General features: G+C 33.4%; 2 protein-coding genes across 4 annotated transcripts in view; one reads left to right on the forward strand and one right to left on the reverse strand.

Moving 5' to 3' along the window:
* The window catches only part of LOC125061249 (nuclear pore complex protein Nup98-Nup96), a 71,074-nt gene extending 63,509 nt beyond the window's left edge, over nt 1–7,565 (reverse strand). For all 3 annotated transcript variants that reach the window (XM_047666580.1, XM_047666579.1, XM_047666578.1), the window contains exons 1-6: nt 7,405–7,565; nt 5,401–5,509; nt 4,355–4,483; nt 3,142–3,342; nt 1,490–1,639; nt 275–405 (exon numbers count right to left, since the gene is read on the reverse strand). In XM_047666580.1, the coding sequence (XP_047522536.1) occupies nt 275–405; nt 1,490–1,639; nt 3,142–3,342; nt 4,355–4,483; nt 5,401–5,443 (654 nt within the window). In that variant the 5' untranslated portion in view covers nt 5,444–5,509; nt 7,405–7,565. The remainder of the gene's footprint in view (nt 1–274; nt 406–1,489; nt 1,640–3,141; nt 3,343–4,354; nt 4,484–5,400; nt 5,510–7,404) is intronic.
* Nucleotides 7,566–7,935: 370 nt separating this feature from the next.
* Nucleotides 7,936–11,793, forward strand: LOC125061608 (putative nuclease HARBI1). The gene is made up of 5 exons (XM_047667116.1): nt 7,936–8,395; nt 8,493–8,761; nt 8,902–9,054; nt 10,166–10,322; nt 11,288–11,793. The coding sequence occupies exons 1-5, from the start codon at nt 8,031–8,033 to the stop codon at nt 11,778–11,780; spliced, it is 1,437 nt and encodes a 478-aa protein (XP_047523072.1). The 5' UTR covers nt 7,936–8,030; the 3' UTR covers nt 11,781–11,793.
* Nucleotides 11,794–12,133: the final 340 nt, after the last annotated feature.

The following is a 12,133-nucleotide window of genomic DNA, read 5'->3' on the forward strand; positions in this document are numbered from 1 at the left end:
TGTTCACTTCATTTTGTTCTCATTATACAAGTGCAAATTTTATATGTGCGTCTGAATTATAATCAGAATATTAGAAAATAATAATAAATATAATATCTATTTATTTAATTGTAATTAATTATTTGCATGCAATCAAAAACTATTTTTAATAATGCCAAAGAAATATAACTTTTAACGCGTGTACACACACATTTTTTTTATTTGTAATTTTTTTAAATACACAAAACGACAATATAATTTTCCAATAATTTCTTTATTATATCTGAATATATACCTTCATACATGTGATGCAATGGTGTCGTACATTGACGGTCTGTGATGCACCTCCCTTGACGACGACATCTGTGCCTACCACGGGGTGAAACTTCACGTGGGCTGTACCAGCCGCTTGCTGGCCGAACGCACCTATACATTTTTCAAAAGACAAATCACTATTTGAAAATATATTTATTATTATTTATAAAAAACACAATCCCTTCCTAAGAGGTGACCCTAAATCGACAAGAATTCACACAAAATGAAAAAAAAAAACAAGAAAATGATTAGGATTTTTTTTAATATTTATTTATTACAAATACACATACATTATCCTTACAGACTATGCCAATACGATAACGTCGAGAAAAATAAACTAAATTTAATAAAAAAAATAAAAAAATCTCAAATAATAAAACTTTTGTCAGTTCAACTAAGGGAGCGTTCACGTATTACGTAACGTATTTTGGAAGGGCCTTTTGTAAAACGTTACGATACGGGGCGGGGATTAAATTACGCGTTATTGTTAATATTTTTTTCGACTTACACCACATAATAGTAACTAAAGAGTCACTAGGTGGTCAAAAAACGTTTTACTGTACTTGGGTACTGAAAAACGTTACGGCGTTAGTTACATGGGGGGGGGGGGAGGTGTCAATAATCTCCAAAAATTGCGTTACGTAATACTTGAACGCTCGCTAACAAACAAATATACAAAATTCAATCAATTTTTTACCTACAAGAATAAAGACATTTTGAGTTTGAGTTTGAATCCCGAAATATACTTCATAAAAATTTCTTCAAAAATGCATATCCCACAGCATGAACAGAACTGTCAAATACGAATCTCGTACTGTCAAATACGTCAAACTTCAAAATAATGGTTTGACAGCTCTTGAAAGGATGAAAACTTAGGTTTCATTAGATTCTTAAATTTCATTTCTAACATATTATATTGAAGTATGTTTGAAGAGAAAAGAGAGTTAAAGAGCAAGGATGGCTGACAGTTTCATTAATTCTCTTTGATACTAGTAAAAAAAATATACTATTTGTGTTTTTTTGAGTATATTACCGTACCCTACAGACGTTGGCCTGTACACACGTCTTAATAAAAAAACGAAAATTTCATCATAATCGATTCAGTCGTTAATTACACACCCTCAGAAGATAAAGTATTATGTAAACAATTAATTTACAATTATGTAAAAAAAAAATCTACTTTAATCAGACTCACCAGTGTTAGTAGAGAACAGTCCCCCTGAAGCTGCACCACCGCCCAGAGTACTAGTGGGCTGGCTAAACAGCCCACCGCTTGTCGATGCACCAGAGCTGAACAGCCCACCAGTTGAAGGTCCCGCTGTCGGAGTACTACCAAAGCCAAAGCCTGGGGAATGAAACAATCGGTATATCAGCTTGTGACGAATAATAACACTCCCCCTTTCCCACCCGGTGTTTTTTTTTTTTTAAAGACATTTCACACCAATTGACCGAGTCCCATGCTAAGCTGGTGAAGCTTGTGTTATGGGTACTAGGCAACGGATATACATACATATTATAGATAGATAGACATATAAATACATATTTAAACACCCAAGACCTAAGCACAACACCAAATGCTCATCACATCGATGTTCGTCGCAGCCGGGGATCGAACCCATGGATTCGCAGTCAGGGGTACTAACCACTAGACCAATGAGTCGTCAAATTTCAGAGTTATGTGTGACAAATTTCCATATCTTATTATTTCTTCGTTGTTTTCTTTACGCTAAGTTTCTTAAGTGAAACTTCTTTAGATAAGGGTATTTTTTTTACCGATGAAACGCAATAATGATAATATTAGCGTCACGAAGATGTGCAGCGTTTTTGTCGAAGAAAAGGGAGAGAGCGATTGAAACCGATTGAGAGAGAGCGAGAAGCAAATAGCCATGGAGCGAGAGTAGGGTGCAAGCAAGTGAGAAAGATCGAGAGAGAGAGTGAGATAGAGCGAACGTCGCATCACGCACAGTGCATTGGAGCGAGAGAGCTATAGTGAGAAAGATTGAGAGAGAGAGAGAGAGAGTAAGGGAGATCGAGAAAAAATACACGCTATTGGTTGATGTATACGTTTAGTAGTTACATTATAGAGCTTAAGATGGAAATTCTGTCGCATTTTGTGCAGTAAACGCAGATTTTTTATTTATTAATATTATCATGAGCACGTATACAGTGTGTAAACAGTGTGAATACATCAGTGTCAGTATCCATGGTCATTAGTTAACAACAGGTGAGCCTGTGGTGCTCAGTTGTGGAACGACGAACGTCCAGGTGATATCTATATATATAAAAGAAAGACGTGTTTGTTACAACACTTATAACTCGAGAACGGCTGGACCGATGTTAGTTATATCTTTTTTAGTGGATTCTTCTCAACTCCGAATAGCAGAATAAGTACTAAAATATCGGATAAGTTATCGAATAACAATAAATGACATCCGTTGACAAAACTACGCATCATTTTTACCTCGAATTCGTGTTAGTTCAAGAAATTCCGATCTTGAGGTGAATGAGGAGATGCATGGTTTGGTCTTAATCGAAGTTACCTCATCAAAAAATGTTGTATATCAGAAAGTGCTTTGACATGCAGTAACGCAATATTGGCGCTCGAGAGAAGAGGCCTAATGTGTAAAACTGCCATTCTTCTTTCGCAATGGCACGCAATAAAACATTTCTATATTTGCAAAAGAATTTGTATTAATGTTAACCTTAATGAAATCCTAAGTCTAACTAAAGTTAACACGATATTATTAGACTGTAAGGTGGAACAAAGTGCGCCGGGTCAGCTAGTATAGATATGTTTATAGGTATGCTGTTCTGAAGTAAATTAAAAAAAAAAGACGAGGCACTCACCAGCTGGTTTAGCACCAAACGCCGTATTATTTTGAGTGTTCCCAAAAAGACCAGTAGACGCAGTGTTCCCTCCAAAAAGACCTCCAGTAGTTGGACTTGCGCCAAAGGATCCAAAGCCAGTGGAGCCGAACGCCGGAGTGGGGTTGGCAGCAGTGGCGCCTCCGAATAGGCCTCCAGAGGTGTTGGTTTGACCGAAGAGGCCTGTGCACAGTATATAATGTCAATCAGTGGTTCTAGAAGTAATGATGATCCATTTAAATCTGATTTCTTTACAGCATCACAAGTAGATACGCGTAATGATAATAAGAATAAAGGCCGATTTACATTATCTTAGTGTTTAGGAGAGTGCTTTAGTACAACTTGAAAGGCAAGTTCTTTAGCGTAGCGTTTACTAAAGCAAGTAGCGTTTACATGTTTCAACTAAAGTACTATCCTAAAGCACTCTCCTAAACACTAAGATAATGTAAATCGGCCTTAAGACGGGTAGACTAGAGATTTTCAAAAAACTTTGCATTTGAAAATTTGGGAATAAATCATCCTAATTATGATATTTGCCAATAGCTGGCGTACTTCCGTCAGAAAAAAATCTGAGTTACTCCCTAGTCGCGCCTAAAGAAGTTTTACTTCAAAAAAAAGTTTATTATGGAACATAAGATACAGGTATCACTTATTCCACGTCATTAAATTATTAATCCCTACTCATCGGCAAAGAAGACAGAGAGTGGCCGAGAGAAAAAGCCGGCCTAAAAAACTCTTGGTACTCTTTTAAAATAGCAAATCATCAAACAACACTTATTTTAAAACAAATATCGCAAATTAATTAGAAGTAGCCTGTCTAGCACTAGTCCCAGGCCCTTTTATCAATTAGATAATCGTTAACTTTATAGTTAGCCTTTTTACACAGCTTTTATTTAATACATTTCTTAAATTTATTTAAAGGCAGAGTTTTAACTCTGGGATTTTATTAAAGAAGAGTATCCCTTTTTCCAAAAAAGAATTACTAACTTTAGATAATCTAGTACGGGGAAATTGCAGCCTGCGTTTGTTCCTTTAACATTGTGCGTATGTTCTATTCTAGTAAACTTATCACTATTTTTGTATACATACATAATATCATAAATATATTGCGAAGTAAAGGTAAGTATATTAATTTCCTTGAATTTATCTCTCAGAGATTCGCTATTTTAAATTATACATTGCAATATAAACTTACCTCCTCCAGCTGTCGATGTATTCGCGGGAGACGAGCCAAAGGCAGGAGCAGCTCCAAAGGCGCTGGTGGCTGTTGCCGGCTTGAACCCACCAAACGGTGATGATGTATTGGCTCCGGCGTTGAAGGATCCTATTATATTGTTTAACATTTAAAATTATTTATTTTACTTTTTCAAAGCATATTGAATTTGATTGTGATTTATTTAAAAAAAGTACTATCTAGCTCGTGTTTTTAGAATTAAGGCAATATATTTCTTAGTTAATATATATTGCTAAACCGCAATTGCATTTAGTAAATATTGGAATGTCAATCAAATCTGTCAATTATTTAGGTGACTTTATACTCTGTGCTCAATACATTTGCAAGTAATTTACGATAATTTCGTCAATTACGACGATAATGTTTTATGTTTTTTTAAATCGATTTAGCCCAGCCATTTTATTTTTGGACCTTACTCCTAGGGAGACACTTTACTGGAAATTTACATAATATTTAATACAATGTCCTATACATTAGGGAGCGATCAAGTATTACGTAACGAATTTTGGGAGGGGGGGTTCTTTTGTAAAACATTACGTTGCGGGGCGGGGATTGAATTACGCGTTAATGTTAATATTATTTTCGACTTTCCAGTACTTTACACCACATAATGGTAACTTTTAGGTATAAAAAGTCACAACGTTACGGCGCGTTACATGGGGGGGGGGTTCAATAATTTCCAAAAATTTCGTGACGTAATACTTGAATGACTCATACACGATTTCTATTCAAATTGTGATTGTCCATGCTAACGATTAGTTCCAAATACGACCACCGCCGGATTTTGTTATAATCGCCACCATACAATAATATATAAAAATAATTAAAATGTCATAATTTTAAGGTTTATAATATCAAATCAATCCCCTTCATATATTAAGATCTGGTACTTAATAATGTGTTGTTCAACAGCTTCATAATTTGTTATCACAAAGATAGATCAAATAGCTTAAGGGCTGTCTTGAGGCAAGATTCCTCCTGATTTATACAATAAGTAATAAACTTACCGAAGCCGGATGTGGTGTTACCAAACGTCTGCTTTTGAAACATTGTGTTGGTTAGAGCTGGATGATTCAACTATCTCCACAATTTTGTTAGATGGCTATCATCTTGTACCTGTAATTAATAAATACAATATACAAATATTGCTGTGAAAACAAGTTTATGAGAGAATAATACGGAAACTAACTATATATAACTTAAACCAAAAAAAGGATTAAATTATTATACTTTTCTATGCCACAGAACTTATGTTACAAGAAAGCTGGCAAGTAATTTTCTTGTCTTGCGTGTCTCCGATACATAAATGAAAGTTTCAAGGACAAATAAAAATAACTATGACCTCATGTTGTGAGTCATAATGACAAAATTGCATAATGTTTATATGTAGTTGTGAAATATTTAGGTTCATTAGTAATAATACCAAGTTTCGTTGCTTATTTTCCTTCACCAGTGTTTTGCAACATTAAGAAACAAATTATGTACTATCAATACATGGTTATAAAACAGTTTTTGGCTTGTTTTTCTGATTGCATAAAACCAAGAACTGCAAGGATTTTTATGTGGTTTTCAGAAGTGATGTATGGAATATGAATATTCGTTTTTGTTTAATATCTCACATAAATATTTATTAATCCAAATTACGGTTTGGCTGTGCACCATTTATCCAAATACACTATACCTATACTGTAGTTGCAAGGGTTTGAATGATTATTTGTACTGCTCTCTATGAAGGAGTTATTGACAGACCGTTATGGCAACTAGAAAAACCTGGACCATCGACAAATATATGCCAAGAAATAATTATAGGACAGACATGAAAGAACTAATTTCAGTATTTTCCGGTTAATTTTGATAAATTTATTTCATGTGTTTTTACTGTTCTTAAAGCAACAATATCAAAGACTATTTTTTTTTCCATAAAAAAATCATAAAATAGAATTGAGGTAGACACAACCCATCTCCCACCTTCTGCTGATCTATTTGTTTTCTGCATGAAGATATATATTTCCCGAAGCTGAAAAACAGGCCTAAAAGTATTTTGCTTTAAAGCCTTCTACTGTCGCTCAGAAAGATTATTTTTGACTGGTGGGAACGTACTAATAAAATAAGAAATCACCTAATGCCTGAGAAGTTCACTAATGGAGTAAATTATAAGAAAGCTAGTTGAAATATGTACCTGACAAATGGTTCATCAAAACAAAACATTTAGGTATAGTATATAAAATAAGTTAAAATGTGACCAAATAATAACAGCTATCTATCACTAGTTTTATATTGATAATTTAGAAGACAATAAATGCATTTTAGTTTTCTCTTAAGTTATCATTTTTGCAGTTGAAAATTTATCAGATAATTACTAAGAAATTAAATACTAACATAATTTTTAGAAAATAATAATGGTTTATCTAAACTAGCCCAGAATTTGTAGAACGTGTAAAAATTCAAATCAAATCGAATCAATCAAATATAAAGATTTTCAATATATTGAAGTTTTAGATACTTATATGTTAATCTTATATATATTTTGAACAAAAATTAATTAAACTCAATGTTACAATATCACAAAGACAAAACTACATTTATCACATAAAAAAACAATTAACAGTACTTTTTTAGAAGTAGCAGTAGACTAGAGATGTAAGATGCTTAATTATTTGTATGGGAAAAAAATATATTATCTAATGCAGCAGGAGTATACATATGTAGTGATAATATTAATTATTTTTGTGAATACTTGTTTATTGTAGTACTACGCAGTAAAGTTAGCTTACTGTATGTTGAAATCATCTACTAAAACGTATGTTTATTATCAACGTCACTTGAAGTCGCGAAATTTTTTTTGCATTGTTTATATACATCTCAGGGCTATAAGTTGTTTTAAAAAAATATACTAGAATGACTAAATCAAGAATAATGAATACCAAATTCATCTAGAGGGAAAGCGTTACTTTTAAGGTTAGTCAACTGCAATACATAAACAAACAGGATAAATAGAGAATTATACGTACCAGAACTACAAATTTATACTGGTTATCAAAAAGTGTAATTGTAGCATTAAATTAGCAATCACCGATATTTTAATATTGTAATTTTTTAATAATTCCAGCTCAAAACCGAATTCACAACGATTAAAATTTGATAGTCAACTGTCAATAGACAATCCAAATCTAGATGATATATAGTTAGCAAGTTGCTAGTCAACAAAATTATAAACTACAGAGAGATATAGTGATAATAGATGGCCATCGTTATGACTCCATTTAAGACATAATATATTATTTTCAAGATGCTGTAATAGAACAAAGAGTCTACGTCGTAGGGTATTGGATACCGAGAAGGTATCCGTAAAATAAAACGTTATTTCAGTTATAATATTAATGTTTTCTTCCAATAAATGTCCACTTGTTATGTACAACTAAAACACATTGAATAAAACATAAAACTCTAATTTTGTATAATATTCACAAAAAATTTATGTCATAAAGGAATGTTCTGTTCTACAGTTCTATGTTTATATTCCAACTCAGTCTGTAAACCTGTGATGTGGGCTCTGTGGTCTGTGGCGCCAAATGGTTTGTTTATAAATAAAACATCCAATCGATGTATTTAATAAATAATTATTTAAAAAGTAAAAATGAATTTCGAATTATTTACTAGCGATAGTGATAGTGATTTAGAAGTTCTAGCTATGCTATCGGACTGGGATAGTAATAGTGATAGTTCCGATAGCATCGACGACGAGGATTCAAATAGCTCTGAAGAATCTGATGATGATAATACTTTTGCCGGCGACAATGGTATAACAGTATATGGAGACAAACCAAATGGTGAATTACATACAATTGAAGAAAATAAAAATAACCCTTTGAAATTACGAAGGGTTAATTACATGCAAACTTTAGAGGATGCCGAATTTACTTTTACGTTTAGATTATCGAAGACGGTTATAGAGCCTTTGCTTGCTGAAATAATGCCCTATGTTCGGGTTACTTCTTCAAGGTGTGAGAACGACATATATTGTAGTGTAGTATAAGAAAGATGATTTATAATTAATGGTTGATGATACCACATAAAAAAAAACTTTATAAATTTACAGGAATAATGGTGTAACACCATTCCACCAATTATTATTAACATTAAGGTTCTATGCAATGGGAACTATGTTATCATCGGTTGCTGAATATGTGGGAGTGGCTAAATCCACTGCCTGTAGAGTGGTAAGAGATATATCATCTGCTATTGCAATGTTGTATGATAAATATGTATTCATGCATATGGACGGAATTGAAAAATTTCATAGTATAGCAAAATTCCCAAAAGTAGTTGGTGTTGTTGACTGTATGCATGTCAGGATAGATTCTCCTCGTAAGTATTTATGGTTATTGGATAATGCTGTTGGAGTATAAATATTTCATTTTTATCACTATAATTAATTAATCTAAAGTGTCATGATTATCATGGTGTAATGTTTTGCATCAGTCTTGCTTTAATTGTCATGGTTCCAGGTCATGACATTGGTGCAGAATTCCGAAATCCTCAAGGACATTTTTCATTGAATGTCCAAGCAATCTGCGATGCTGATCTTAAGATAATGAATATAGCTTGGCAATCTGGCTCTTACCATGACACTTTTGTATTTGACAATTCACCTTTAAAGGGTAAGTTAATGTATTTAATTTATTATTTAATCAAATGCCCTTACAATTAATATACAATACCCAATACCTTCAGTACAACATGTATATTAGAAATATTTATTATTTTATTATTATTTATTTAAATTAAATAAACTTGCATTACCATAAAAAACATAGGCCGTATTTGCCAATGTCATGGATAATATAAATAATAGTTATATGTCATGTCATAGTTTATATACAACGGACCAAATGGGTGTATAAGTGCTAACACTTACCACACTACAATAATTATATGTATGGTAGCGATTCTTAAAAGTGAAACAAAGAGTATGTCATTTTATTTTTATTACATCAACTATTTATGTATCTCATAAATGGATTCCATCCCAATTCGATGGAAATGTGTCTAACTATGTTACTAAAATTCTCATGTGATTCTATTAAAACCCCTATTAATGTCTAGTTAATAATAAAGTCACTTTAATTCCATACTTTAAAAATTACAAATCATATGGGTGTTAATTGTGATTATACACAAGTTATTGTTATTTCTATTAATTCATGTTCTGCAGTGTGGACTCTTTCCTCCTGAACTTTACATTTGAATCTGTTCTTTCCTCCATCCATTTCTTTTTTTCCTTTATTATGTCATCAGTCTATCACTTTTGTGGTCTTCCCACATTTCTTTCTGGAGGTCCTCTCCAATGGGTGGCTTCGTAAGTCCATCTTTTGTTTGTTAAATTTGGATATCTAGTTGGCAGTTTTTAAACATGAAACAGTTTGAACTACTGGTGTTTATGATTGTATGTTTATGGTTTTGATATTGTATATGGAATTTAATCAGTTACAAAATGAAATTACCTTTAAAGTGCTATTAGGAGCGTTCAAGTATTACGTAACGAATTTTTTTGTCTTTTTTAAAAACGTTACGATGCGGGGTGGGGATTGAATTACGCGTTATTGTTAATATTATTTTCGACTTTCCAGTACTTTACACCACATAATAGTAACTTTCATGTATAAAGAGTCACTAGGTGGTCACGAAACGTTTTACTATACTTGGGTACAGAAAAACGTTACGAATTATCAGCTAATTATGCAGATATTTGGAAATATATTTTTTTTGCAGATGAATTCGAATCAGGACAGTATAAAGACTGTTGGTTATTGGGTGACAATGACTTTCAAAACAGATGGTACCTACTCACACCCATTTTAAACCCAACGTCAGAATCGGAGAGACGTTACAACGATTCTCATGCTAAAACGCGGACTGCAATTGAAAGGTAACGGTTAATTTTAAAGAGTCCTAATTTTTCAATGTGTATTTTGCACTGTCAAAATTGTCTCGTTTTTATTTATAACATGTTATTTATAAATGGGGTCATGTGATACCGCCGCCCATGGACACTCACAATGCCAGAGAGCTCGCGAGTGCGGTGCCAGCCTTTAAGAATTGGTACGCTCTTTTCTTGATGGACCCTAAGTCGAATTGGTTCGGAAATACTTCAGCGGGCAGCTGGTTCCACATAGTGGTGGTGCGCGGCAAGAAATGCCTAAAAGACGCTTAGTCGTAGAACGACGGACGTCGAGGTGATACAGGTGGAATTTCGAATTCTGCCTCGTCGTTGGTGAACCTTCTCTATATATTCCTACTCCTATACTCTCCTCATAGAGTCAAGTTTAGGTCTAGTTCATATACTTAAATTTACGTTTACGCGGGTACATTCAAAAAAAACGATATACTTACATTATTTCTATACTAGCTAATTTTAGATGACCATAAGTTTTTTTGAATAACCCTAACTTTTTTAGTTGACCCTAACTTTTTAGATGACCTTAACTTTTTTTAGACGACCCTTAGTTTTTTTAGATGCCCCTCACTTTTTTAGATGACCCTAAGTTTTTTTAGATGACCCTAACTTTTTTAGTTGACCCTAACTTTTAAGATGACCTTAACTTTTTTTAGACGACCCTAAGTTTTTTTAGATGCCCCTCACTTTTTTAGATGACCCTAACTTTTCTTATATGACCCTTACTTTTTTCGATGACCCAAACTATATTTAGATGATCCCAATTGCTGAAAAACTGATATTATATTTGAATAATTGTAAAATTAATAAAAGGATGCAAACTATTACGACTTATGGTACTGTAAGTGTCTATGGGCGGTAATATCACTTAACATCAAGTTTAAAAAAATGCCATCCCAATCTTGAATGATTCGACTATAGTTCAGTATCTGTTTCAGAACTCTAGAAGTATGGAAACGAAGATTTCCCGTACTTGCCCTCACTTTAAGAGTATCATTGCCAGTTATACATTCAATTATAACATCAACGGCAGTATTGCATAACATTTGTATCATAAACAATGTCGTGGATGTCCCGCCAGAGAGCGCAACAGATGAACAAGACTCTGGCAATATTGATAATGTTGCAAGTATAGAATATCCTGGCTTAGATACTGACAATATTGACAATCAAATATTGGATGCGGGCGAACATTTTGAGTCTGGCAATTATATTTTGGACGCTGGCAATATTTTAGACAGTGAAGTGGTCACTGGCAATCAATTGGACGCTGGCAATCAATTGGACGCAAATAATATGTACAATGGCATTGATTTGCAAGATGTCAAAGATTTTGATACGCAAGATGATTGTCAAAATCTACCAAGATACTGCTTTGATTCCAACGATTTTGATATGAGGGGTTTTGTTGTTAATAATTATTTTAAATAGATATTTTTATAAACGATGTTGTTTTATTTAGACTATGGAGCGTTCAAGTCACGTTCACGCCGTAACGTTTTTCTGTACAGTACTGTACCCAAATATAGTAAAACGTTTCGTGATTACCTAGTGACTCTTAGTCTTTATACAAAGAGGTACCATTATGTGGTGTAAAGTAATGGAAAGTCGAAAATAATATTAAAAATAACGCGTAATTCAACCCCGCCCCGTAACGTTTTACAAAAGGAACCCCCCCCCCCCCAAATTCGTTACGTAATACTTGAACGCTCCCCTAGCTGTGCTCTGTGGTTCCCCATTAATTCGGTCGCACGATGTTTTATAGCCCAAAGCTTTTCTCAGTT

The sequence above is a fragment of the Pieris napi genome, chromosome 23 (assembly GCF_905475465.1).
Source record: "Pieris napi chromosome 23, ilPieNapi1.2, whole genome shotgun sequence".
Classification (NCBI taxonomy): Eukaryota; Metazoa; Arthropoda; class Insecta; order Lepidoptera; family Pieridae; genus Pieris; species Pieris napi.